Source organism: Falco rusticolus, chromosome 8 (assembly GCF_015220075.1).
Source record: "Falco rusticolus isolate bFalRus1 chromosome 8, bFalRus1.pri, whole genome shotgun sequence".
Taxonomy (NCBI): Eukaryota; Metazoa; Chordata; class Aves; order Falconiformes; family Falconidae; genus Falco; species Falco rusticolus.
In genome coordinates, this window is record NC_051194.1 from 59,439,947 (window position 1) to 59,466,525 (window position 26,579).

General features: G+C 54.1%; 1 protein-coding gene across 1 annotated transcript; it reads left to right on the forward strand.

Moving 5' to 3' along the window:
• The first annotated feature begins 825 nt into the window (after window positions 1-825).
• Window positions 826-26,579, forward strand: COL6A1 (collagen type VI alpha 1 chain). Its single transcript, XM_037396505.1, has 35 exons — window positions 826-1,147; window positions 1,961-2,090; window positions 4,004-4,204; window positions 4,528-4,687; window positions 4,890-5,012; window positions 5,102-5,122; window positions 5,306-5,326; window positions 5,426-5,470; window positions 5,747-5,800; window positions 6,642-6,686; window positions 6,791-6,817; window positions 7,182-7,208; window positions 7,309-7,353; window positions 7,599-7,652; window positions 8,417-8,479; window positions 8,908-8,970; window positions 9,141-9,194; window positions 9,283-9,318; window positions 9,493-9,555; window positions 11,881-11,943; window positions 15,833-15,895; window positions 16,389-16,451; window positions 16,892-16,942; window positions 17,031-17,066; window positions 17,553-17,615; window positions 18,073-18,138; window positions 18,867-18,902; window positions 19,235-19,271; window positions 20,124-20,132; window positions 21,000-21,133; window positions 22,214-22,323; window positions 22,630-22,813; window positions 23,037-23,211; window positions 23,717-23,746; window positions 24,507-26,579. The coding sequence occupies exons 1-35, from the start codon at window positions 1,039-1,041 to the stop codon at window positions 25,115-25,117; spliced, it is 3,072 nt and encodes a 1,023-aa protein (XP_037252402.1). The 5' UTR covers window positions 826-1,038; the 3' UTR covers window positions 25,118-26,579.

The window sequence follows — 26,579 nt, forward strand, 5'->3', positions numbered from 1 at the left end:
CCACTGTAATGAGGGATTTGGCAGTACGGCCTCTGGGTCTTAAGTTCAGGAGCATGGGACTTGTCTCCAGTGCTGGCCATGGAGAGTGGATGGTCCACAACACCCTGGGGGGGCCTTGCTGTGGGGGTCCAGCTCCCCACAGCTGCGGGCCCTCAGGCTTTCCTGCTACGCTACAGGATGGGAAGATGCTTGTTTCCAGGCATCCTTAAGGACTTGCGATCCTGCTTCTACCTACTGGGCTTGACAGGCTTGACCCTATCCCTGCTTCTTGTCCTGATCATGGTCCATGGTGGAGTGGGGTGAGGGGCATCCCAGTCTGTTGGGGGGTCCTTGTGGTGTTTTCCTCAGCTTTCCCCTCAAGTTCCTGACTGGGTTGAGTAGAAAACCCTGAAAGTCAGGGAGGATGGTGCTTCTCCAAAAGTGTGGTGCCTCCATGGTGCCCCCATCCCTGGGTGGCCATGGGACAGCTCCAGCTCTGCCCTGTGGTGGGGACTCCCCTGGCTAGCAGGACAACACAAGCCAGCTCACATGTAGGTGGGGATGCCGTGGGAATGTCTGTCTCCCTGCCCGGGCTTCCTTGCCTCAGGAGCCAGGAGGGAGCAGCCTGGCAGGTGCCCCGATCCCCCCTGCCCCACAGAGCAGACTGAACGCCAGGGGCGATGCTGATGCTGGGCACCGACTGTGCCAGGGCTCCCTGCATGAGGCTTGCAGAGATCCCCAGCACCGGTGGCCAGGGTGACATTGCAGGTACAGCCACATCCAGAAAAAGCGTTAAGGAGAAATGCCTCATTCATGTCTGACTCACAGCTGACAGCCCCTGGTCCCTCCCTCCGTCCTCGGGCTGGAGGAGTCTCCTCCTCACCCTTACCCTCCTGCCTCTTCCTCCCACAGAAACCAGGGGGAAAGCGGTAAAAAAATATCTTCATCGACTCCTGCCTCCGGACCGCGGCCTCTCTGGGCTGCCGGGTTGTCTTTCCCTGTTTTTTTGTTGTTGTTTTTTTCTTCAGTCCAGCTCGATGGTAATCTGAACCAAGCAAAATGAGGCTGCGAGACTTTCTACTCACTTTGCTGCTCCCGGCCGGTTTCCTGGGGGGGGTGTCGTGGGCTCAGCGCCCAGAAATCGCCACCCGAGTCGCCAATGCAGAAGGTAAGCCCAGGCTGCTTCCCAGGGCGTTTTCCTCCCTGGGATCAGTGGAGAAATCCGGCTGCTGTGTCCCTCCTGGGTGGACGCTTCCACTGGCACACAGAGCTGCAGCTTTGCCGGGTCGTTTTGGGGAAGAGTTGCATTTGCTGAGGAGAGCGACGTAGGCTTAGAGAGGATCTGTAAGACGTACCTGCTTTTAGTGCTTTTTGTCTCTTTTGTTTTTTTTCCTCGGCTCTGTCCTGTCAGGTGTTACCAGTAGCACTGGGATACAGGAGAGGGGGATAACAGTTGATACCAGTTTAGTTTTCTGAACTGTTTTGGTTTTAACACTGGCTGTTAAGGGGCATTTCCATTTTTACTCTCCTCTGCAAGGATGTTTGTGCCAGAATTTGTCAGAAAATCATTGCTTTCTCATTGCATTAATTGCTATCATGTCTTGGTTTTATTTTTTTAAGTGGTTGCTGCAGCTGCACCTTATTTTGTATAATAACCAGTATTGGTCTTGCAAAGATATGCTTTGAATGTAAATGGGAAAAAATTTATAGGAAGCTGCTAAATGCCACAAAGTGATGTTTTCTGAATGTGAGCTTGAGCCGGCTTACCCTGGATGCCAAAACAGAAATGAGCAACCTCACCCATGTGTGTGTGCTTGCGTGTCTCGAGTGGTGTGAGGATGTGGGAGCGGCACCCTTAGTGCGGATTCTGGGAGCCTGCTAAGAGGGAGCTGGGCTGCGGGTGGGCAGCATGGGGACCCCAGGCTGGGGAGGCGATGCAGCAGGGTGGCCTGCTGACTCCTGCTTCTCCGCTTCTTCCCAGACTGCCCCGTGGACCTGTTCTTTGTTCTGGACACCTCAGAGAGCGTCGCCCTGAGGGTGAAGCCCTTTGGGGACCTGGTTACCCAAGTGAAAGATTTCACCAACCGGTTCATTGATAAGTTGACAAGCAGGTACATCTAGGGCTTTGTCCAGGCTGCTTTAGGGATGGAGCCTGGTGCCGGGTGGGATGCTGAGACTACACTGTGTGCCTGTCCATGGAGGGAGAGGAAGAAAGCAGGGATGCTGGGGAGGGGGCGTGGGAGTGTCTCCTCCCTTTCCTGGTCTGTGGCCACCCTTTTTATACTCCATCCAAGCTGAGGGCAGCAGCGTACCTTTAGCAGAGCTGTCTGCACCCACCCTTGGGAAAACAAGGGCTTCCCGGAGTGGCAGACACAGCACTCCAGCCGCACCACCTCCGGCTGGCCTGGTGGTTATTCTGTAGTGCCAAAGCCACGCTGATCCCTGTGCCACTGGCTGCTTGGGCCCAGAACAACCCAGGTGCTCGGGTAGCACAGGGCACTTCTGATGTTAAACCCAAGATGCATGGGCACTCCATGGAGCAAGCCCTCCCTCGCAATTTGCGTACCTCAGGACACCCTGCAGCACGGAACCCAGCTGTGGGTGCCCCTGATTCACCCTGCTGCCCAGCCCTTTATCTGCCTTCTCCTCACCCACCCTTGCAGCCACCAGTCCAGGTCTGACCCTGGCTTTTCCCAGGGTGAGGACACCCAGGGATGCCCAGGAGCACCAAAGCTCCCAGATCCCAGAGGGGGGTGATGCTGAGAAGAGCTGCAGGCAAAGGCATGGCTTGCCTGCTGGCAGGAAAACCAGGGATGCACAAGAGCACTACGGGTCCTGGAGGCATGTAGGTCTTTCTGAGCCCTTTGGGACAGCAGCAGATGTTTGCTGGTGCCCAGAGGGGCATTGTGGGGTTGTCCCAGTGCTGCACCAGTGGCGGCATGAGCTGGAGGGGCAAGGTGCCCACCTCAGGGCAGGTTGGGAGGGTATTAGCAGCTCACCTGTTCATTGCCCAGGCAGGAGAGCTACCTTGCGAGGCATTCAGTGACCAGGAGCCTCGTGCTTGGGAACAACCTGCCAGACCTACGTCAATGCAGCATGGCTCTCTCCTAAGCTAGGCTCTGGGCTTTGTCCAGAGCCCCTGCTGCATGTGGGTGGACCTCCCAAGCCCACCCCAAACACCCCTGCACCCACTCTGCTGCTCTCTACCTGCTATGGCTATGCAAGCCACCACCATGCATGCCATGCTCTGGCTCCCCCAGTGTGCATGGTGTGGTCAGCATAGGTGATGGCGAGGCAACTGACAGCGCTGGGGTGGGGGTGACAGCAGTAGGCAATACTCAGGTGGCTTTGAGAAAGGTCCTGCTGAGTAAAGAGAAGATGAGCTTGGAGAACTGAGGAAGCTGTGCAACTCTATCCCTTGGGAATTGGCCCTAATGTCATGAAGAGACCCTTTTTGGTGCATTGGCCAAAGCACAGGTAGTCATGATGCCTCTGTCCCAGGGAGTCACGGGTAGCAGGCTGTGACAGCGCACAGGATAGGGCTTCAACTCCCATGCTTATCTGTCTCCGAATCAGAGCATCCTTCAGAGGCATGTATCCCTCTGATTTAACACATCCAGCAGTGGAAAACTCACTGCAGTCCTGATTGGGGTGTTTCAGTGGTTACCTGCTTTGCAGACATGTACCTGGCTGTCTGGCTCAGCATCTCCTGCCCAGCTCCAGCCACTGCAGCCTGGCACTGCTTTGGGAAGCCTCTCTGCCAAACTGTCTGACCCTTATGGATGCCCACCAGCTGCACCCCTTTGCCCTTCCACCTGCTGGACAAACTACCCTGGCCCCATGGCTGGGCTTTGCATGGGAAGCATATCCTGGCCTTGCAGGAGAGCAGGGAGCCCTAGCAAAGCCCTGCGATGTTTGGCAGAGGGTTTCCATTTTATGTGGCAAGCTGGTGCAAGGCAAGTGGAGGTGGTAGCAGGACACGGATGAAGGTGTTGAAAGCGTGTGTTCTGGTGCGTCCATGCAGGTACTACCGCTGTGACCGCAACCTGGTGTGGAATGCTGGGGCACTGCACTACAGCGATGAGGTCGTGCTCATCAAGAGCCTCACCTCGATGCCCAGCGGCCAGAGTGAGCTGAAGAACCGTGTCTCAGCTGTGAACTACATTGGGAAGGGCACCTACACAGACTGTGCCATAAAGCGGGGCATCGAGGAGCTGCTCATTGGGTAAGGTAGCGGGTCCAGGGCGGGTGGAGAGGGCAATGCTGGTGGTATGACCATCGTGGATGGAGGTTGGGAGCTTCTGGGTTAGGACATCCCTGTGAATTGTGCAGAGCTGCCCCCAGAGTGGGAGAGGAGGTCACTTAGGCACAAAAACAGGCACAGGGGTGGCAGGTTGCTGATGCTCCAGCTCTGCTGGGATGTGGCATGCCCTGACCATAGGCTGGGGCGCTGCCTAGGGTGAGTGTACAGAGATGCCTAAGCTACTCTTCTCCAGCTAAATCTGTTAAATCCTTGCAACGTTAAATCCTGTGTTTAAACCCTTGCAGCGGCTCCCATCAAAAGGAGAATAAATACCTGATCGTGGTGACTGATGGACACCCCTTGGAAGGGTACAAGGAGCCCTGCGGAGGCCTGGATGATGCTGCAAATGAAGCCAAACATTTGGGAATAAAAGTGTTCTCTGTTGCCATCTCCCCCAACCACCTGGTAGGGATCATGTCGCAGGGATGCTCCCTGCAGGGGTCCTGAGTGGGACTAAAGGAGCCGCAGTGTGACATTGGAGCCTCTGAGTGCCCCTCAGAGCCCCTCCACGGAGGGAGGATGCAGGTCCTCAGGGTGGCCTCTGGGGATGGGTCCTTCATGGGTTACCTGCAGGTCTCAGTTTGCCCTCCCCACACCCCAATCCTAGGACCAGCGGCTCAACATCATTGCCACAGACCATAGTTACCGCCGCAACTTCACCGCTACCAGCCTGAAGCCGACCCGGGAGCTCGATGTGGAGGAAACAATCAACACCATCATCGACATGATTGTGAGTGCTGCCCACCCTCTCCTCAGCCTGCTCCCTCCCCAGGCTCAACTGTCTCTCTCAAACCCCCTCTTTGCTTTCTTCTCTTGCAGAAAGATAACACAGAGCAATCGGTGAGTGCCCCCCAGAGCGCCGCTCCCCCCGATCCTGTGCCTGAGCCCATCCCCTGCAGGTCACCCATAGCCAAGCGGGTGCTTGGTGGCACAGCCCTGGCCCCAGCCAGCCTGAGCAGGGTGCAGCCTGGCCCTGGTGCTGCCCACTGCCTCTAATGCTGTTTTCTCCTTCTCTCTGGGAAGTGTTGTTCCTTCGAGTGCCAGGTGAGTTGAGTTTTTGAGACCTCCTGTCCCCTCCCTCACATCCCCGTGGCCCCAGGCTGTGCCTTGGTGGCTGGTCTAACCTGTACCTCTCTCCTGCAGCCTCCCCGAGGGCCCCCCGGACCTGCTGGTGACCCGGGCAATGAGGTGAGGCACCAGCTGTGGCCATGCTATGGGACCAGGGTGGTGGGATGGGCTCACTGGAGATGCTCAGACACCAGTGGGGTGTGGGTCCTTGACACCCCACCACTGCCCCATGGAGAGGTGGATGAGGATCCACACCATGCTCTCATACAGCCAGGATCATCTGCTCCCCACATCCATGGAGCATTGCTGCTGCCATCCTCCCTGCTCTCTTTTCAACAGTCCATTGTTCTGCTCCTGGGGATGATGAGCTAACTTTATTTATGTCCTGCATTGCAGGGAGAAAGAGGCAAGCCAGGTCTTCCAGGCCAGAAAGGAGATGCTGGAGAACCAGTAAGTAAAGGACTGGCCCTGGTGACTCTGTGCAGGGGCTATTTTTTGGCCACTTCTGGCCAGACCTCTTGGATGCATCCTCACCGGCCCTTGCTCCTGCATCCCCCTGTTTCCATGGGCCAGTCAGTGGAGTCAGGACCAGCTGTCAGGGCCCCTCCACAGCCATCCTGCCAAGCAGTCGCTCCTGGTGGGCAGCAAGGTAGCCCCCTCCCCTGTTGCTACAAGACTTCCTTTTTCCTCACCCAAAATAGCCATTCCTCCTGGAGGACACGTCTCTGACTCATGTGTGCCAGTCCAGGGGTGGACTCTGGGCTCCCTCCCGCGTCCTCTGACACAACAAGCACGGCAGTGTTACAGGGAAACCTTTCGTAAATAATAAGCTAATATCACAAGGAAACTATTTCTCCCCTCCTTTTTTTTTTTTTTTTAAATTTTTTTTTCACTAGGTGCATTTATTCTTGGGAGGTGTGTTTCTCCCAAACATGTGAGTGTGCAGTTACTCATCTTGTGCATTCCCAATCTGGAAACCCTATGCCATGCATTTTTCCTTCCCAAGGATTTTCCACCCTTCTATTTCATCCCAGATGATGTGTCCTCAAATACCCGTCTTCCCGTCACCCCTGGGAAGGGCTGGAGATGTTGGAAGTGAAAGCAGGTCCCCTCTGCCATCCACAACGATCCTGTGCCCCCAGACTGGGCAAGCAAGGCGTGGGAGAGCCTCCTGTGGGAGGTTATAGTGGCGGGGGCCTGAGCCCCACATCAAGAGCCTGGGGGGGAAACTGCTCCACGGCAACAGTGGTGACAGTATCTGCCCCCATAACACCATGCTTCTGTCCTCTAGGGCAGGCAAGGGGACATGGGACCTGTTGGATACCAAGGAATGAAGGTACGTGGGGCTGCAGGGTCACCGGTATGGTTCCTAGGTGGGCTTCGGGTTTTGCACTGCCAGTGTTTTCATTCTCCCGTTTTCCTCTCTCCTTTCATCTCTAGGGTGACAAAGGAAGTCGAGGAGAAAAGGTGAGGACAGCAAGGAAGATAGGGGAAGACCTCTGTGTCCCCTTGACTGGTTACCCCAGGCTGCCCCTGCAGCTACGTGGTGTTGGGGTCTGGTATGTGCCCACATATCCATCCCTCCTGCCGGCACTGGCCCTGCCAGGAGTGGGGATCCAACAGGATCAGCCAGTTTGCAGCTGACACAGCCTTGGGGACCAGACAGGCACCATGCAGCAGCACAACCAGGCAGAACAGGAGAGACCGGTGGTGTGCAGGGACACAGGGAATGCCTGCACCCTGGGGCCGAGCTGGCGTGGGGACTGTAGCACAGTGCAGGGATGGATCTGCTATGCATGAGGGTCTCACATGTCTCTCCTTTCTTTTGCAGGGTTCAAGAGGAGCCAAAGGAGCCAAGGTCAGCCTCTGCTTTCGCACAGTTTATTCTTTCTAGTTGACACCTTGAGGGAGAAGGTCTTTGGCAATCACTTCTTCATGGTCCCTATTCTTCCTTTCAGGGTGAGAAGGGCAGGCGTGGAATCGATGGCATCGATGGCATGAAGGTAAATCTCTACTCTGGGGCACTTTGCTTAGCCTGAGGACCCTGGCTTTTCTCCCTTGAAAACCATTGTGGTGTCTGGGAATGAAGCCAGTGTCCCATGTAGGGCAGTGGGGCTCCATCCCTTTGGGGCTGTCCCCCGGCCAGCCAGGGACAGGACTGGGATGTCCCTTTCAGGGCTCTGGGATGATGGATGGGGTCTTCCCACAGTCAACACTCATGGGAACTGCTGCTTTGTCTGTCTGACAGGGTGAAGCTGGATATCCTGGGTTACCTGGCTGCAAAGGCTCACCTGGATTTGACGTATGTACCCTGTGGGTGCCCCTTGCACGAGAATGAACCAGCACAGCAGGTCTGCATGGTGGTGTGCAGAAATGGGGAGCCCCCGAGAAGGGGAGCTGTGGGAGGGTGTTGCAACACTTGGAAATATGTCCCTAGACATGCCATGCTTATCCCTGGCACGGCACCTTGGGGGTGTCCCCTGGGCAGTCTGCCTTGCCCTTGCCTGGAAGCTGCTGCCCAGTGCACAGGGCTGCCTGGGAAGCTGCATGATGTGGGAGTGTTTGGCTGGAGGCCATTCAGCACCAGGACTTGGCAAAGGAGAGCTCAGTGCCAGACAGGCAAGCCCAGAATTAACCTATTTCAACCTGCTGTGACCAGCCACCCAGAAAATGTTGGAAATTTTTGGAGAGCTCCAGAAAACATTATTCTGACATTGCTTTTTTCTAGTTTCCCTGCTTATTTCATGCTGCCAGGATGACATATCCGTGGTGGCACCAGTATCATTGAGGTCCAACCAAAGCAATCTTTTCCTACCTTTTTCCTCTGAGCTGCAGAAGCATGCTCAGTTTTGCAGCGTTTCAGCAATGTGGCCACAGTGTTTCTTGCACAGCTCCATGGTGCAGGAGTGCCACATCATCCCTGAATCATTCCTGAGTACATGTGCCTCCTGTTCATCCCACTGGGAAGCTGCAGGTTGAGCTGCTGGGATGCTTGGTTGATGCCCAGTTCCCCACAGATAGTGATGCTGGCTTGGTTTTCAGTGATGCTGCCTTTATTTTCAACAGGGAGCTCAAGGCCCGCCTGGACCAAAGGGTGATCCTGGTGCTTATGGACCCAAGGGAGGAAAGGTGAGCTGCTCTGCGCAGCTTCACATGGAAGGAGGGGGGCTGGGACCTTTCTCCTGCAAGAGGGAGAGGTGGCAATTGACCCATCGCTGACCCCCTTGCACTGCTTGGGGACAAACCTATGCTAAAGGACAGTGCCCATCACTGGTGTGATCCCCAGATCTGGCCACTGTGATTCCTAGCATATCCAAGGTTAGTGGGTGCCCACCAGCATCCCTGAGATACCGGGGGGCTTCTGCGAAAAGGTGACCCACTGGCCAGGTGGAGTGGGGGTCAATCTGCTGGGGATGGGGAGCTCGCGGGGGAAAGACCTCAACCCAGAAAGGTGCTTGGGGTGCACCGGGGCTCCTGACAGCCTCTGTGCCATGGGAGCCAAAATCCACTGCCGGGCACTGGATGCAGTCTTGACGGTGCCTTATGTTCTTGTGAAGGGGGAACCTGGGGACGACGGAAAACCAGGCCGACAGGGGATTCCTGGCAGCCCTGGAGAGAAGGTGGGTGAAGTGCCCGTGCATGAACATCCCCTGTCCTCTGTGAGCAGGAGAGGTCCCCTGCTCCAGCCTTGGCTTTGAAGCAGGCTTGCCCAAGGTTCTACAAGTGCTCAGGGCTTTGCTCTGAAACCTGCTGACTTGTCTTATTTGTACCCCGTGGCTTGCTTGTGCAGGGCACACCTGGAAACCAAGGTGAGCCTGGACCAGCAGGAGAGACAGGTGATGAGGTGAGTCCTCTGCTACTGCCTGCAATGCCCCCTGTGCATGCTTGTCAGCCATCCCCACCGCCTGACCACCCCTGTTGTTTCTCTGCAGGGCGCTCCAGGTATGGATGGTCCTCCTGGAGAACGGGTAAGTGAGGGCACCGCTGCCAGGCACCACGCCAGCAAGGCACGGGCAGGGGCTGGTACCCTGCAGAGGAGGAGGAGGGCTGCACGTGAGCCCTCTCAGAGCTGGGCAATGAGGGAGGGTTTTGCTCCTGCTCGGAGCAGGTCCTGATTTTGTGTTCTCACCATCTCTTTGCAGGGCAGCAATGGAGAAAGAGGACCCCCGGGTTCACCAGGCGACCGTGGGCCAAGAGGAGAGCTGGTAACTGCAGCCACGAAGTGGCTTTCAATGTCTGCTTGCAAATGATGTTATGCTTGGCAGTCAGGGGCTGGAAATAGATGCCCAGTGGGCTAACTTCACCAGCCTGTGGGCCAGCAGGCAAGCTTAGTGCCTTTACCTGTCGGCCTGGGGAGGACCTGCCGTTGTCCTCCAGCAATCATCCCTTTATGCTAGCAGCTAATCACCAAACAGCCAAAACCCAGAGGAGACTGTGCCCAGCAAGCCAAGAGCAGGCAGAGAGTGGTCAGGCCCTGCCTTGTGGCTGAAAAAACGGTTTATGGAGAGCAAAGAGGCAAAGTGTCCTTCTCCAGGTGCTCAGAGGCTGTGTGGGGTACCAGTGGCTCAGGAAGGAGGCCATGGGTGCCATTAATGGTGGGCAGCGTGCATGGGTGGGTGTGGACTGAAGGGGCAACACCCTTCCCTCCCCTCTTGGGTGGGAGTCACTAGGAAAGTATTTTTTCGGCCTCTCTGGGGTGAGTCACCGAGTGTGAGCATGGGAGGAACAGGCAGGAGCCCTCGGCAGGCCAGGACAAACATGTGGCAAGTGGCAGAGGCGCCACGCACACCGCGGAGGCATGAGGGGAGCTGCTGTGCAGGGTGGGGGCGGCGGGAGCCAGAGCATCCCAGTGGGTGGCCAGCCGTGTGCCGGCACTGCTGAGCAGCCACCACCGTATCGGTCTTCCCCTGTCCCTACAGCGAGGACATCCAGTACCCACCACCAGCTCAGCAAGGGGAGCAGAGGTCTGCCTGGGGGAGGGGGCAGCTCTGGCAGGGGGCTACTGGCAACCTGCCCCTTCCTGTTTACTGCCTGGGGAGCTGCATGGCCGATGTGCATGGTGTGCGGGGCAGATGTGCGCAGGAGATGAAGGCACGCCAGTGTCCTGGAGTTAAACCGTTCAGCAGATGATGAGCTGCTTCCTTCCAAGTTTTAGTCCAAGCACAAGGCTGCATAATCTTGCCAGAAACATCTCCACCGGCACCCTTTGGAAGTTGTGTTTTATATTTACTGTTTGGCTTAGGCATCTGGAAGCTTCTAGCTTGCAAACGACAGCTTTAGGTCGTTTAGCTTCCAGCCGCTTTCCTCAAAGTTTTAAGTCAGGTGTGACTGTCATGGGAAGTTTCTGGATGTCTCCCTTCCCTGCAGGTGGGGGGCTGGCCCAGCCCCACATCCCAGGGCTGCAGGCAGAGCGCTCACCTACTTGTCTTGCAGCACTTGGTGCTGGCTGATCTTGGGGGTGGCTTGGCTGTAAGGTGCACAATTTTGTGCTTGGCAGTTGTGCACCCTTGTGAGGTGCAATGCTCTACTTTGCAGCGGGGAAAGCTTGCTTCTGAATTGCCAGGAGCTTGCAGCAAGCCCTTGGGCTGCAGGGATGGGGAGCTGTGCCTCCTGACTCTCCTTTTGCCTTCCTGGCTTGCTCGCTCATGGCCATGGGTCTAGATGAAGAAGGTGCCCCGGAGCCAGCCCCGGTCTGGCAGACTTGCTGCCCTGTTGGGATGCAACTCTACTGGACTGGTGGAAGGCTATCCATTTCCACATTGGTTAAGTGAAAGTAGAATGGAGCCGTGTCCAGCCCTTGGGCATTGCTGCTGTTGGAGTACAAAAACACTCAGACTCAGATTTTCCAGGCTCTCCTGGGCTGTCAGTTCTCTGCAAACAACCCTAACCTGGCTCAGGGTGCTGAGTGTTAGCAAAGGAGAGGGGAGAGCATCAGAAGTGAGAGGTGAAGATGTCCCTCCCCATCCGCTGGCTCTGTGCCTTGGAAATCCCTTCAGCTTTGCAGGGACAGCAGGCTGGAGGAAGAGGGGTGGAGGAAGGAGGCTGCTAGCCTGGAGTGTCCATGCGCGTGGACAGCAGCTCCTCTCTGTGCAGACTGCCCAGGGCAGGAGCTGCTCTAGAAACACAGCCGTGATTGCAGAGTGTGGCTGGGAAAAAACATTACATGGTTTTGGGGCCCAGGCCAAGTCTGTGCATTTTGCAGAAGCCTCACAAGATGGATTTCCCCAGGCATTTTCTCTTCTGGCACAAAACAGGCTGAAACGTGCCACCCAGAGCCAAGCACTCCCATCCTTCAGAAGGTCTTCATCTTAGGGCCGTGTTCATGGCTTCAAGGAGGCCATGTTAGCCCATCTTTCTCTCTACACACCTCTGATAGTTTCCGACCCAGCTCCTGAATCTGCCTCAAACCTCCTTGTTTGGATGACTGCCTGTTTATCCAGCATGTGCTGTCAGTGCTGCATCCCTGCTCCCCATTGTACCCTACACTTGTCCCTCTCTGAGTTCCTCATGCCCTCTGTGTGCATTTTCAGGGAGAACCTGGACCACCTGGTGACCAAGGGCGGGAAGGACCCCTCGGACCACCTGGCGACCAGGTAAGAGCTTGGATTAACCTTCTGGATCCCAGGTAGAAGTGGTTGGGGCAGTGGGGAGAGTGGAGTAGGGGGTTTAACTGATGCCACAGAATCCTGAGGCAAGTTCTCAGCATCTTCCAGACCAGGTAGCAAAGCTGGTGAAAAGGGGCAGGGACTCAGAATATGAACAGGGCTTAAAAAAATGGAGACTTGGCTGCTGGGCTGGGGACAGAACAAACTCCACACCATTTCCCAGTCCCATGGATACAGATGTCAACGTGTCTGACAGATTTGGAAAATGGCAAGTGCAAGCTACAGCGACACAAAAAATGTTCAGGCCTGGGGCCAGATGCTACTCACCTTGGTCAAGGGAGTCAATGAGACATCTTGTGTCAGTGAGGTTCCCAGCAGTGTCCCTGACACCCCTGGCATCTGCAGAGGCAGTCTGTCCTAAAGCCAGTGCTCCTCAAGTCTACTTGCTGCAAGGTCTGGTCCTCCTGATCTCTGGGGTCTGCTTGTTCTCATATGCCTCAAAAACCAGATCTCAGACACTGCGGGCTTTCTGGAGAGCAGAGCTGGCTACCTCCAGCCTGGGGAAGGCTCCTGTCCCCTGCACAATTAAAGGCTCTTTCTTCCCAATGACATAGCTCCCAGTTGGTAACTCTGGGCATGGAGGTGTTGCTGGGTTAATCCTCCATGGCAATAGCACTGATTGCAGTGGCCAATGCTATCTTTGCACCTGAGCAAGCATGCTTTGACATCACCCTTGGCTGGGGCTCTGTGGGACAACTCCCCTCCTACCTGTACCATCAGAGTTTTGACAGAGCCCAAGATACAGGGAAGTATTGAGATAAACGTTGCCACACTGGTGGAACACTGCTTCCACAAGAGGTGAAGCATGGAGACCAACGTGCAGTCAAAGATGAGACAACTTTTGAACTCGTTTACGGTTGACCAAGTATTGAAGACCCCTGAAGGAGATGTGACGTACAGGACAGCCATGAAAGGTCTGCTGTTGCATTCACATTGTCCCCAGTATGGGTGACCCCCACAGCAGACCTGGACCATGCTGCAGCTGGAGGAAAGGACATGCTTGTGGCAGGGTTGTGCTTGCCTGAAGTTGGGCTTCCCTCAAGCCTATCTTGTGCTAGTGAAGAGCACTAAATTCACACAAGAGGATTATCCAGATCCTACTGTCTGTAGCTGAGCTCTTGCCACAACCAAAAAGCATCTGGCAGCATCCAGCTTGTTGGGCACCACCATGGTGACAGGTGTCATTTTGGGAGGTGGCCCTGGTAGGAAGGCAGCTCTTTGGATGTGTGCATGTAATGGACTTGGTGCTGCAGCCTGACAGCAGTGAAGGAGGGACAGGCTGGAGCCGCTCTCAAGTTCAAGGCAGGAGAAGTACTGTGCAGAAGACGACAGAGTTAAGATGGAGATTTGATGCAAGACTGGGAGATGAAGCTGTGCAAGCATGGTGGGGAGCCAGGATGGGACAGATCCTGCCTTCAGGCAGCTTTCACTGGTGGGGAGGAAGAGGAGGAGAAAGGAGAAAGAATGGTCTTCCTGCTGTGTCACTGAGCCTGCGGGACACCAGCTTTCCCTCCCTAGCACTGAACTTCAGTCAAACCCCTATCAGAGAGGGAAGCATCACAGAAGCAGCTCTGATGCCTGCCCAGACCAGTGACGGCCCCAGCGTCTCCACCACACCAGCGAGATTTCAAAAGCCATTGTGAAGTGAGGACGTTTTTTCCATAAGCTAAGGAAGAATGCTTCTGCTCATCCAAATTAAAAATAAATGCATAATTTGGCTTAGGCAAGAGCAAGAATTTGGCAAACACAAGTGTTTTTCAAGCCACGTTATCTGCAAGCTCTGGCTCTGGGACCATATTTCTCTTGGCCAGGGGAAAGGGCTCCCGCTAACCTGTGACTCCCTTTCATCCTCTTTCTGTCCCAGAGAAGCTAAAGGTCAGCATGCTTTTTCCCCGATCCTCGTGGGCAGGTTTGGTGGTCACACTCTCTTCCTGACCAATGTGCCCATCCCTCCTGCGGTTCTTAACATACCTAGACAGGTAGCAAACAGGGAACTGCTAAAGATTTCCTAACCTGAAATCCTGCATCTTCATAAATTCCTCTGGGGCCACGAGGGATTTGTGCTGTGTGCTACAGCGAGGACACGCACGGCCAGCGCGAGCCAAGGGTGCTGTGGATCCAGCTTTGGCTGATTTCAGTGATCATGAGTTTCTGTGCCTCCTTTCCAGCTTTTTCTCTTCTGGGCTTTTGTGCAGAAATAAGGTCACATGCCTTTGAGCAGTTCAGTGATCTGCACTGCGCTGTGTAATTTTAAGCCCTTTGTGCCCTCATGTACACCTTTCTTTGGAAGAAGGGTATGCGCAGCATGCATGGATGTTTGGCACCAGCCTCTCCCAGCCGCTGTCATGCAAAGAGGAGCAGGGACGGCAGCTGGAGGGGATCTCAGCTTCCAGGTGGTGAGAGAACCAGCAAAGTTGGGTTAGGCTGAGCCACCATGCTGAAGGCAGCTCCCAAAAGGTCAGAGGTGCTGCTGATGGACTGAAAATACGGAGGAAATTCTTGGGCCTGCGTTGCTGCTATGCTGAAGCTCAGGTACCATTGAGCAAGTGCTGTCTTCTGCCTGCAGTAACGTGGCTTGTCGCAGGAAATATTTCAGATGTCGGGAGTATTGAACTGGCATGCCTGCTGCCCACAGCAGCAATGCTGGAGGGGTCTGTTGCTGAGCCATCACTCTATCCCGCCACAGCTCTCTGCCTCCCTCTGCCCATCTCTGTCATCTCCATTGCCTGGGGACTGGTTGCACACCCAGCTCCTCATGAGATGCTGCCTTGATGGAGTGTTTGGACCCGTAGGCAAGAGCATCATCACCCAATCATTACCCCCCACCATTACCAATCTCCTGGCCAGTAAACCCTGCGAAGGGCTGTTGGCACTGAGCAAAAGGTGGAGGGGCTGCCTTGGATGTCTGTGGGAGCTCTCGGAGAAAAAAAATTCTCCTCCCGCCTCCTCTCTTGTCTCTGGTCAGACCCGCAGCTGACAGAGCAAGCGGCCGCTGCCCAGATGGGATGTGGCAGAGTGACAGCTTTGCTCCGTTCCAGCACATGCTGTCAAGGCTCTGCAGCCTCCTGAGGACAGAAACTCCCTGGAGCCCCAGAAGGGCCTCTGCCAGCCTGGCTGCGACCCAGACGTGTCCAAGCCTAGAAGCACGGGGAGGGCCTCTGTGGAGAGAGGTCTGTGTCACCTTCAGGGTGATGTGCTCCACCAAGAACTGCTCTGTGCCCTGGGGGCACCTCTGTCACAGCTGATGAGATGCCACTGCGTGACCCAGCTGTGCTTTGCTGCTGGAAAGCATCATCCCTGCCCCTCTGGTCCTCTCCCCCACCCAGTCCTCCGTTACTGGACTGAGGTGTGGAGGAGAGGGATGGCTTTCAGGGCTTTGGAGGCTCTGCTCAGAGGCTCTTCCCTCCTGCAGCCTAGCTGTCACTGAAAGCACATGGTGTTCAACCCATGTCTGCAGTGTCACACCTTGGCCCAGAAAGCTTCTTGTTTTGCCTTGCATTCAGCAGGGACCTGGCCAGGGCTGCCTCCAGTGGAGCTCTGCAGGGAAAGCAGGGTGTAAGGAAGCGTGGGGAGCTGCAGCCTGTGCAGGCAGGGCTGCACGGGGGGAGCCAGGCACAGCTCCTGAAGCATCTCCCCACCTGCCCTAACCCCTATCAATAGGTCCTTTCTTGTGAGGCGGAGGTGACTCACCGATGGGTGGAAGGCACAAGGCAGATGCCCCCACCCACCGCATCATGAAATGAAGGGACCAGCCCTTCAGGGCAGGAGCAACATCAAGACAAAGTCCCTGTTGTGAGAGCTCTTTATGTTTCCCTAGGGCGAGCCTGGACCCCCAGGACCCAAGGGCTACAGGGGAGATGATGGCCCTCGCGGCAATGAGGTCAGTGCTGCTTCATCACCACATCTTCTGGGGGCGGGGAATGAAGGGAGATGCTGCCCGTTAGAGTTGCCTCCAAATCCCTTGGATCTTGAAAATCTGTTGTAGGCACAAACTCGGGTGCTAGCTTCCTGGCAGACACTTCGGGGCATTTTTCATGGGTCCTTAAGGCCATGGCTGCCTTTTTCCCCACCTCCCAGGGGCCATTTCATGGAGATGGTAGAGCCACACCACAAGTCACATAGCTTCCCATCACAGAAACTGGGGGAGCCGCTCTCCAAGGGTAACCACCTGAATCTGCCTGCAGATTTGATCCCCGGGGCAGGGGCCAAGCTGAATCCCAAGCCCAGCTGTGGACTTTGCATTGCTCTTGTAGAAGCAAAACACCTCCTATGTATGATGGGCTTGTGATGGTAGCTGGGTGACTTGGAAGGCATCATCTTCACAGCAGAAAGGAGAGTGTGCAAGGCTTGAATGGTTCTTCTGCTCCTTCTAGGGCCCGAAGGGATTGCCTGGAGCACCTGGGCTGCCTGGAGACCCTGGCCTGATGGGAGAAAGGGTGAGTGGTATTTGGGGAGATTGCATGCCATATGGAAAGGATGTACAACAGGCTGGTTCTACACAAATGAGATGCTGGGAAAATTTGCAACCAGCCAGCTTTTGAATATGCATCACATCTGCAAGCTCAGAGCACTATATTTTGGGACATACTTTCCAGCAACAAAGACCTGATACTTCCCAGTTTGTTCCCAGTCTGTGGCCATATCCCCAGTCTCTGAGACTGATAACATCACTCTCCTTTCAGTGGCTGTACAGGTCACACAGAAACAAGATGGCCTTTTTACCTGCGGGTGCCAGTGTTCAACCCACCAGTCACCTATTTTTTGCACAGACATTTTGCTGTGGAGATAAACTGTCCAAGGAGGGCAGGACCCTGCTGCCATGCTATCTAAGGGATCTGCTTTTTATTATCTCACATATTTCTTCCTTCCTTTCCAGGGGGAGGATGGTCCTCCTGGGAACGGCACGATTGGATTCCCAGGTGCCCCGGTAAGTTTTTGTGCTGCTGCTCTGAAATAATGTAAAACCATTATTCCTGCTTGTCCAACCTAACAAGCTTGCTTTTCTTCATCCTCAGGGGCGGCCAGGAGACAGAGGTGACCCTGGTATTAATGTAAGTGTGCTGCTTCTTCATACACCCTACAGAAATTGCCCTGGCCGGTAGTTTGGGTCCTAGAGCCTCTCCATCAGCTGCATGGTGAAATGGGTTCCCTGAAGCAGCCTGCTCTTCCAAAGCCCTCTTTTCCTTCTGCCCACCTCTCCCTGCAGTGGATGCTCCTGGTGGAAGTGTTGTGCCTTGGTGTGCTGGTAGTAACACCCGAGGGCAGCAGCCAGGGCTGAGTGCTCTTCAATGCAGCCCCAGAGCCAGAGTTTGGGGTTGGGAGTTCCAGCCAGGGGGGGAGCTGGATGGTGCTGTAACAGTGAAAGCTACCTAAGAAGCTTTCTCCCTTGAGAGCACTGCAATTTGGTGCTAGGGAGACTATATACGGCTCTTCATCCACTTCTCAAGCCAGCTCTCACAAGGTCACTGCATGCCGGCACCAACTTCACCATGCTAACAACAGCTGTCCACAGGAGTCTTGTACATACTGTTTTTCAGGGAACAAAAGGCTATGTTGGTCCTAAAGGTGATGAAGGAGAAGCTGGAGACCCTGGCAATGATGTGAGTAATCTGTATAAAGCTGCATCATTTTTCTCTGTGAACGCAGTGCTTTGAGCTGGGTCTGGGACGCTGCCTTGCCTGTGGGTCAGCGCCCATCGGACTTCGTAAGCCTGCAAGCACCCTTGGCTGCTAAGTGGTGTCTGTGGCAAGGGGACCTCTCTCCAGATGTTAATTTTGTGCCCTACAGCTTATGGCTGGCAAACCTCCAGATCTGTTAGGCTGAGGTAGGTATCATCTCCGCAGGGTTTTGCATGCTTCCAGGTTGCACCCGTGCCCTGCAGAGGGATATTTTCCCAGTGTCCATCCTGACCCCCCCAAGTCCCAGCTCATTTGGTTGGATATAGCAAACTCAGATAGCATTTTTATGGTTAAGCAGGGCTTAGCAGACATCTGGAGGGGAAGGTACCATACTCTGACACACATGAATTTGTGGAATTTGGTTTTGTTTTCTTTCCAGAACCTAACCCCTGGCCCCAGGGGCATCAAAGGAGCAAAGGGCCACAGGGGACCTGAAGGTCGCCCGGTAAGTAAAGACCCTGGCAGGGTTTGCAGTGATGAGTGCTGTGTACCAGGCTGACAGAGCTCCCAACAGCAGGACTCGCCACAAGCTTGCGGTGCTTGGCCCTGCTCACAGCGGGAGCAAGGCAGTTTGAAAACCTGCTGCTGCAGCCTGGGACATGGGTCTCTGAAATCCATGTTCATCCCAAACCAGAGCAGAAAATGCAGATGCTTGTGCTTTTTCATGAGCCAAGCATTCCTGTATGATCAGGTTCAGTACGGGCAAGCAGCCTTTTGAAGTGGCCGTCCTGAACCTGGAAGTCCTTCAGTTCATGTTGAGTCGCCACTTGCTTGTGTTGCCTCATGTTGGCCTGGAGGCTACGGGAGAGGCATCTCCCAAGAAAACAGCATCCATCCATCTACCCATCCACCTGCTGGGTGCTGTGGGGGCAATGCCAAGCCATGTCACACATAGTGTGTGCGCTCACTGCCTGCAGAAAGAGCTTGCCTTCCCACCTCGGTAGGCACTGCGTGCATGGAAGTGGGTGTCCTTTACCCCACGCCCGTGCAGCCCCAGGGCATCATGCAAGCAAGCAGATGTGCCTGCTGAAAACCCAGTGCAGGAGCCATCAACTGGGAAGCCAAGAGAGACTTTTCCAGACTCTGCATCGCTTAGCAAGGTATCAGCAGAGCATGCCCTGGATAGGACTGGGCTGCTCTTGTAACTGCTCTCTCCACGCTTCTGTTTAACAGGGACCACCAGGACCTGTGGGGCCACCAGGACCAGATGTGAGTGGGATGGGATTGGGGTACTGCTTGCTTGCTTGGTCTGTCCTTCCCCTGCCCCACATGATGGCTCCTGGGAGGGAGTCACTGCTGGGGCTGGGTGGTGGCTGCCCCCCGTTACTGTCCCAGTGAGTCTCACTGGCCAGGTTTCCTTTGTGCTGGCCCATCACCAGCCAGTCCCCTCTGTAGTGCACCCCACTTGCACATCATCCATTTCCAGATCAGGACCTGCTTTGAGGGCACAAAGCAGCAGCGGTGGGTGGGGGGGTTGGGGTGGTGGCCAGCACCTGGGAACCTCCACTGTTATTCAAACATTTCTTTACCTCTGTTTTCAGGAATGTGAAATCTTGGACATCATCATGAAGATGTGCTGTGAGTATCCCTGTACCTCTCCTCCCGCCCTGCTCAGCTCCTTGCTTTTACTCTGGCCCCCAGGCAGCACGCAGGGGGGTGCCATGGGCATCGCCCCCCTTCCATAACTCACAGTTAAGTCAATGAGTTGGGGGAGACTTGGATTGGGAGGTCCTCCCTGCAGCTGGAACTGCAACTCAAGAGAGGCAGATCTTTTGCACATTGCTGTCCTTCCTCTTGACCCAGGGCCTTCCAGCTCGATCTCTAGAGCAGGTTGTGCAACTGCGTTTCACTTGTGTGTGCTGCAGTGATCTGCTGTGTCTGTGGCTCTGTACATACACGATTACCCTGCAGGGAAAACACAAGCAAAGTTGTGTAAAATCTTTGTGTGGACCATTTCACAATGGTTTTTTTTCTTAAATAGCAGGGCCTGACTTTCCCCCTCAGAAAAGGGGAGGTCTGTTCTGGGGTGTCTTGCCATGGGGAGCAGCAGTACATGCATGCTGCAAAGGGTTTCTGGCCCACAGCCAGCAGTAAAGTGCTGGAAGGACACAGGGTACTTAGGGGGCTGAGTTTGAGCTCCATCCTCTGGTAATTTCCTTAATCCCTCCAGGATTAGTTTTTATTTTTATTTAAATAGCTATGTCTCAGCATGTGCAGAAACAGGGCTCAGCTGCATGCAGTGCTACCACAATCTGAAACGGGAGTGACATCTGGATATTTCAAACGGGAGGAAAACCTCCATGAGCTAGAATGGTCCGGACCAGGTGTCTTTAGGTTTGCAGAAACACAAACTGGCAGTCTGTGTTAGTGTGTGAGAAACCCTTGTGACAAGCCTTTTAATGTTCTCTCTTTCTCTCCCTTCTCCTCTAGCTTGCTGCGGTGAGTGTTACTTGGCAAAGCTGCTCTGCAAGCATTTCCTAGCCCTTCTCCTTGCTTGCACCCTTCCCTTTCCCTGCACCTTGCCTTCTGCTACGGAGCTGTGGTGAGAGCCTGGGAGGGGGGACTGAACATGAGCAAGGCAGGGGAGGGCAGCAAGCCCTCCTGGGGGGGGCTGCATCGATTCAGAGGCTGCTGTGGCTGGGTCCTACAACTGGAAAACTGTTATCACAGTGCCCTGTGCCAGCGAACTGCAGGAGGATTTTCTCCCCCCTTTTTGCAGTTGAAAGGGACGTCAGTTCAGATCATGCTGTGGATCCAGCTCTGTCCTCCTCCTTCCAAATCCTGTGCTGGCCTGCAGAGAAATGCATTGGGGTTTTGTTTCTCTGATGCTGTCTCGATGGGTTGGGTTTGCAGTCCAAGGAAGGGCCAAGTTGGGAAGCGCCAAGGGCACATGATGTCCTTCAGCTATGGGAACGAGGGGAGCAAGCTGAGTCAGCCTCCTCCTCTGGCCCACCAGTGTCACCTCTGCCCTCCTGGGCTGGGTGAATGGAAGAAGTGAGGAGGCTTATGAGGAAATGGGTTTTGGAATAATTACTGGGTGTTTTAAGGGTACTTACAGCTTGGAAACGCTACGTGTCTTATAAGGGGCACTGAGCAAAATGCAAATGGAAAAATTAGTAAGCTGACTCTCAAGTCTCCTATGTAGCATGCTTTGCGGGTAGGTGGGACACAGGCACCCACCTGGGCAGGACTAACCAGGCTGACATCAGCTGCTTGCGTTGGTATGCCTCCCTGCAAAGCTGGCTGCTCTGAGCCAGCTGCTCAGCTAGAAAACACAAGCCCCTCCACTCCTGTGCCTTGCTGCAGAGTGCACCTGCGGTCCCGTCGACCTCCTCTTCGTGTTGGACAGCTCGGAGAGCATTGGCCTGCAGAACTTCCAGATTGCCAAGGACTTCATCATCAAAGTCATCGACCGCCTGAGCAAGGATGAGCGTGTGAAGGTGAGATTTCCACCGAGTGCCAGGTTATACTTCTGTCCATGTGTTTATTTTTTCACTGCAAGCGGAAAAATGAGGAGATGCCTCATTTCAAAGAGCCTCCACAAGGCTTAGCTTCAAGTGTGTAACCAAGGTGGGTCTTGTTTTCTCCCAGATGCATGGACTGACGGAGATGAGACAGCAGTTTGTTATCCCAAAATACAGACATTTCACTCTTTCTGGGCAAAGAGGCTCTGCCTGCTGTGGCTGTGAACTCTTCTTCCATGTCCCAGAGCAGATGGTTCATAAAGCATTTGCCTGATCCATCAGTCTCCTTGTGCTGATGAGAATTTCAGGTGGCTGGAGCAGATAACACATGAGGTGTGTTGCAACTCACCCTAGCTCCCTGATGGCCAGGCATCCCTGTTTTTCCCTAAGCTTGGCTTTAGGTTACCAGTTAAGCACACTACTAAAAAAGGACCTTTGCAGCCCAAAACAGCAATATTGCCTCAGTAGTGAGTCTTCCAGTCTGAAGAGGGACACAAACTCTCATGCCCATAACTCTTCCCTGATAACCCGCTGTGCGTGGGAAATCTCGTTTACCTCTGTGGTTTGGAAGGGATGTTTAGGATCCAGCCTTTCCTTAAGGTATAACCAGACACATCCGTAGCACAAGGGCTGTAAAGCCACACCAGCACACCACTGGACGCTCATGTGGGCACACGTGGGTCTCTTCAGCTGGCAAAGAGACGGTAATGAGCAGAAAGGCCAGAGCTGTGCAGCAAAACCACTGTGCTGGAAGAAAAGCAGAAGTTTTGAAAACAGATCTATTCCTAGCTACCCACCATGGCCAGTGGTTTGTGTTGAGACTGCTGAGCACTGCTGAGCTGGGATACCTGGGTTTGGGTCTTGTTTCACTGCCTGGCTCACTGAATTGGTCCCCACGTACATCCAGTCCTGTTGGGGCTCCTGCAAGGAATGGGGCAGAGGAGGGGCAGCAAAGGCTGCTGCAAAAGTGTTTGGTACAAACCACCAGCAGGATTTCTGAGCCTCCAGGGCCCCCTGAGGTTTCTCGCCCTAACTGGCTTCTGTTTCTTCCAACAGTTTGAAGCTGGGGAGTCTCGTGTGGGCGTTGTGCAGTACAGCCATGACAACACGCAGGAGCTGGTGGCCATGGGGGATGCCAACATAGACAACATCGGGGCACTCAAACAGTGAGTCGGGGGGGCAGGTCTCAACACATCATGCAGAGACCTGACCTAGGGACACCTACTACCTCACACCCTCCATCTCCAGGCCAGCAGCTCCCGCAGCTGCAAGGATGCTAAATGTTCTTTAGTGGAAAGTAGTCGTTGGTGACATTGTAGGTGGTGCTGAGGCTGAGGAGCTTGCCAGTTTTTCACCCAAAGCCCCATGCAGGGATGTTGCCCTGCCTCACAAATGTGTCAGAGATGTTCCCAGGGGCTCCTTCAGTATTCATGGGACAGGGCTCGCAGGCTCACTGGTATCTGTGCTTGCAGGGCAGTGAAGAACCTGAATTGGATAGCTGGGGGTACCTACACTGGAGAAGCTCTGCAGTTCACCAAGGAAAACCTGCTGCGGAGATTCACCTCTGACAAGCGCGTTGCCATTGTCATCACAGACGGACGCTCCGACACGCTGCGGGACCCTACCCCGCTCAGCTCCCTATGCGATGTCACCCCAGTAAGGGCACAGGGGGAGCACCCTGCCTGCAGGGAACCGCTGCCCAGCGGCTGTGCATCAGAGTAGTGCAGGCTTTCTGGGGATCTCCGTGTCTTTGCTACCCAAGGCTAGGGCAGGGGAGCCACGTGTCACTAGAAGCACTCTTGCAAAGTGACAGGCGTTCAATTTTATTAATGTGTTAAATGACAAACACATCCAGTGATGGACTCTAACTTCCCTGCAGGTGGTTTCCCTTGGGATAGGCGACATTTTCCGGAACCCTCCAAATCCAGATCACCTGAATGACATTGCTTGTTTAAGCAGACCGACCAGGCCAGGACTGTCCATACAAAGGGACAACTATGCTGAGCTCCTGGATGACACCTTCTTGCAGAACATCACCTCGTACGTCTGCCAAGGTGGGTGAGGTGATGATGTGGCTGGAGGCAGTCAGGAAGGTGGTGAGGAACGCAGGCTGCCCTCCCTTGCCTTCCCCCAGTCATGCTCTTAAGCAGGTGGTGAGGGAAGAGAACGGCATCCAAGGTTTAGTTAAACAAGAGACACTTCGTGTCTCAGAACACTTTCCAGCTGGGTCTAGGTCCTCTCCTGCTGCAGGACATATCTGTCCATAGCATTTTTTAAGCACACACCTCTGCACTTTCTGGTGCACATTTACCTCTGCACTTTCTGGTGCACATTTACCTCTGCACTTTCTGGTGCACATTTACCTCTGCACTTTCTGGTGCACATTTACCTCTGCACTTTCTGGTGCACATTTACCTCTGCACTTTCTGGTGCACATTTATATCCTCTGCACAGTGCCTTGCACAGCGTGGCTGTGATAGAGGTGAGTGTTTGCCCCTAGGGAAGCTATAGGAGAAGTGGTTTCCCTGGTGACATTAGTCTTTCTAATTTTCTTAACAGAGAAGAAATGTCCGGACTACACCTGCCCAAGTGAGTATTTAATCCTTGTGCCACAGGAAGGAGTTGTGGGTGCTGTGGTGGGCAAAGCGGGAGTTTGTGTTTCTGGGGATGCATGGCTTGGACACCTCTCACAACAGGGAGGCTCCTAGGCTGGAGAAGCAAGCAAGCCTTGTCAGGCACTTGCAGGGTCTCCATACAAATATCAGCCACAAGCACCTGGGGGAAAAAGCCTAGTCAGTTGCTTTTCTGGCACCTCAAACCTAGAGAGGAGGCTGTGCCAGATTTTAGCCCCCCCAGGCTTTAGCTGAGGCAGGTAATGAGATCAATTGCTATGTGATTGTGGGAGCACAAGGGAAAATCGGCACCATGGCAGGGAGGTTTGGTTCTGGAAAAGTGAGTACAGGGAGGACTTTAGTGGGGTACACATCCAGGTCAGAAGTGTATACAATCCTCAGACTCCTCATGGAAAGAAGCTAGCCAAGGGAGATGAAGTGGTTCCCCAGGCGTGCCAGGACAACGCTGTATTTAAGCAACAACTGTCACTAGATTGTCCAAGCCAGGCAAGTATGTGGGAATGCAGCCTTTCAATAAAAAAAAAAGAGTGAAAGGACAAGCATGGGGGACAGCACTGGGGTAGAGGACACCAAGCTAGCAAATACGCAGGGAGTGGGGATTTCCCAATTCTGACAAGGCAGGAAGCCTGCGAGACAACCAGTGCCTTCACCGCTTTCTGTGGACAAGGCAGGAGGAGCAGCGCAGTGTAACGAACCCTGGGCCTTTCCCCTTGCAGTCACCTTCGCCGGGCCGGCGGACATCACGCTGCTGGTGGACAGCTCCACCAGCGTGGGGAGCAAGAACTTCGAGACCACCAAGAAGTTCGTGAAGCGGCTGGCGGAGCGGTTCCTGGAGGCTGGCAAGCCTGCCGATGACTCCGTGCGCATCTCAGTCGTCCAGTACAGTGGCAGGAACCAGCAGAAAGTGGAAGCTCAGTTCCAGTACAACTACACGGTCATCGCCAAAGCCATTGATAACATGGAGTTCATTAACGATGCCACAGACGTCAATGCCGCCCTTCGGTACATCACGGGGCTGTACCAACGGTCATCTCGTGCTGGGGCAAAGAAGAGGGTGCTGGTGTTTTCTGATGGCAACTCTCAAGGCATCACTGCAAAGGCCATTGAGAGGGCTGTGCAGGAAACTCAGCAGGCTGGCATCGAGATCTACGTGCTGGCAGTGGGCAACCGAGCCAATGAGCCCAATATCCGTGTCCTGGTCACAGGGAAGAGCGCAGATTATGATGTGGTCTATGGGGAGCGCCACCTCTTCCGTGTGCCTGACTATACCTCTCTGCTGCGTGGTGTCTTCTACCAAACTGTCTCCAGGAAGATAGCTGTTGACTGAGCATCTGGGTGGGTTTCTGCCAAGGCCATACCTGCTTCTGTCTTGCCTTAAAATGAAAATCAACAAAACAAAACAAAAAAAATAACAGTATTCTTGACCAACTTGAGGAATCTGAGTCTATGCAGATAGCCATAGTGCCACAGCCTGGCTGTGCATAGTCCCCTTCCTTCTCCCCCTGCTTCATCATCTTCATCTCCACTCTGTTAGCCTCAGACTTCCCTCCCTGTCCGTGACTGCCTCTCCCTCCCCACAGCAGGCAAACACAAGCACACCTAGCAATAAGCTGTCAGAACACCAATAACAACCTCATCCCACTTTTTTTTTGCCAAGAAAGAATCATGATGAGGAATTTTGTACCACTAAAGACTAGCCTGGTCTCATAAGGCTGATTATGCTCTTTTCAGATACAGGGTTTTATGTTCATTTGCTTCTTTCTTTCATACATCAGCTGAGCACTTGCCCAGCTCACAATGGTCCTAACCCAATGCTGTGCTACAAGTGAAACATTCAACGCTTCAGCAAGCTTTGAGAGGGGATCATTGTCACGGCTGGCAGGTTTGGTTTATATCTCCCATGCTTGGCAAGAGAGGGCTGGACTACATTACCCAAGCTGGGTGGAAGCATCTCTGACCTCCAGTGCCATGGGATGGGGCATTGACTTCCCAGGGCTGAGGTAGAGGTAGGTGGTGGAGCATCCCTCTGCACTGACACCCATTCAGGGCAGGGAGGCTGGGCACCGACCAAATGAAAGATGGACAGCAGCACCGGGGAGGGAGGAAACCCTAAAAGAAGCTATGTAACTGCACTCCTTCACTAACTGATCTCATGGTCCTACAGTGAAACCAGGAACCTCATGAATAACCTGATGACTTGTGTTATGGTCCAAGCTCCATTCTGGAAAATCTCTCTGAGCCCAGTTAGTGGGTTTTTTAATATGTATATTTTTTTTTTATTTTTATTCCAAAATTGCCAAGCTGTCTAATTCCCAGTGAGCTCTCTGGGTGTAGTTTCTATAGGACCATCTAGGAGTTAGGCACCTGGACCCCAGGGGAACCCACTAACTGTACTATATATCAAATTAGGACCTCATCCACAGCCCAGATAAGTCAAGGGAAAGGCTGCCATTGTCTGCTGGGGTTTTTGACTCACACCCTACAGATATACTGACAAAGGTGCTATCACTACATGGGTGATGTGGGCCCTTGGTGTTTACACAATTGTTTCCAGGACCACGCTGAAGATGTGGTTTGGCTGGGTGAGATTGTTTCAGCACTTCCATTGGTGCTCTTGCTATGAATTCATGCGCTTCCGGGAAAGCAACAGTGATTGCGAGGTATCAGCATCCCAAACTCTTTACTCTGTATCCAAAACCCAATCGTACAAGTTAGTTTTATTTTATGCCTGTGTTTTACTAAAAATTGTCCACTTTGGAAATTTGTCAAATAAATTGTTTTCCACAATC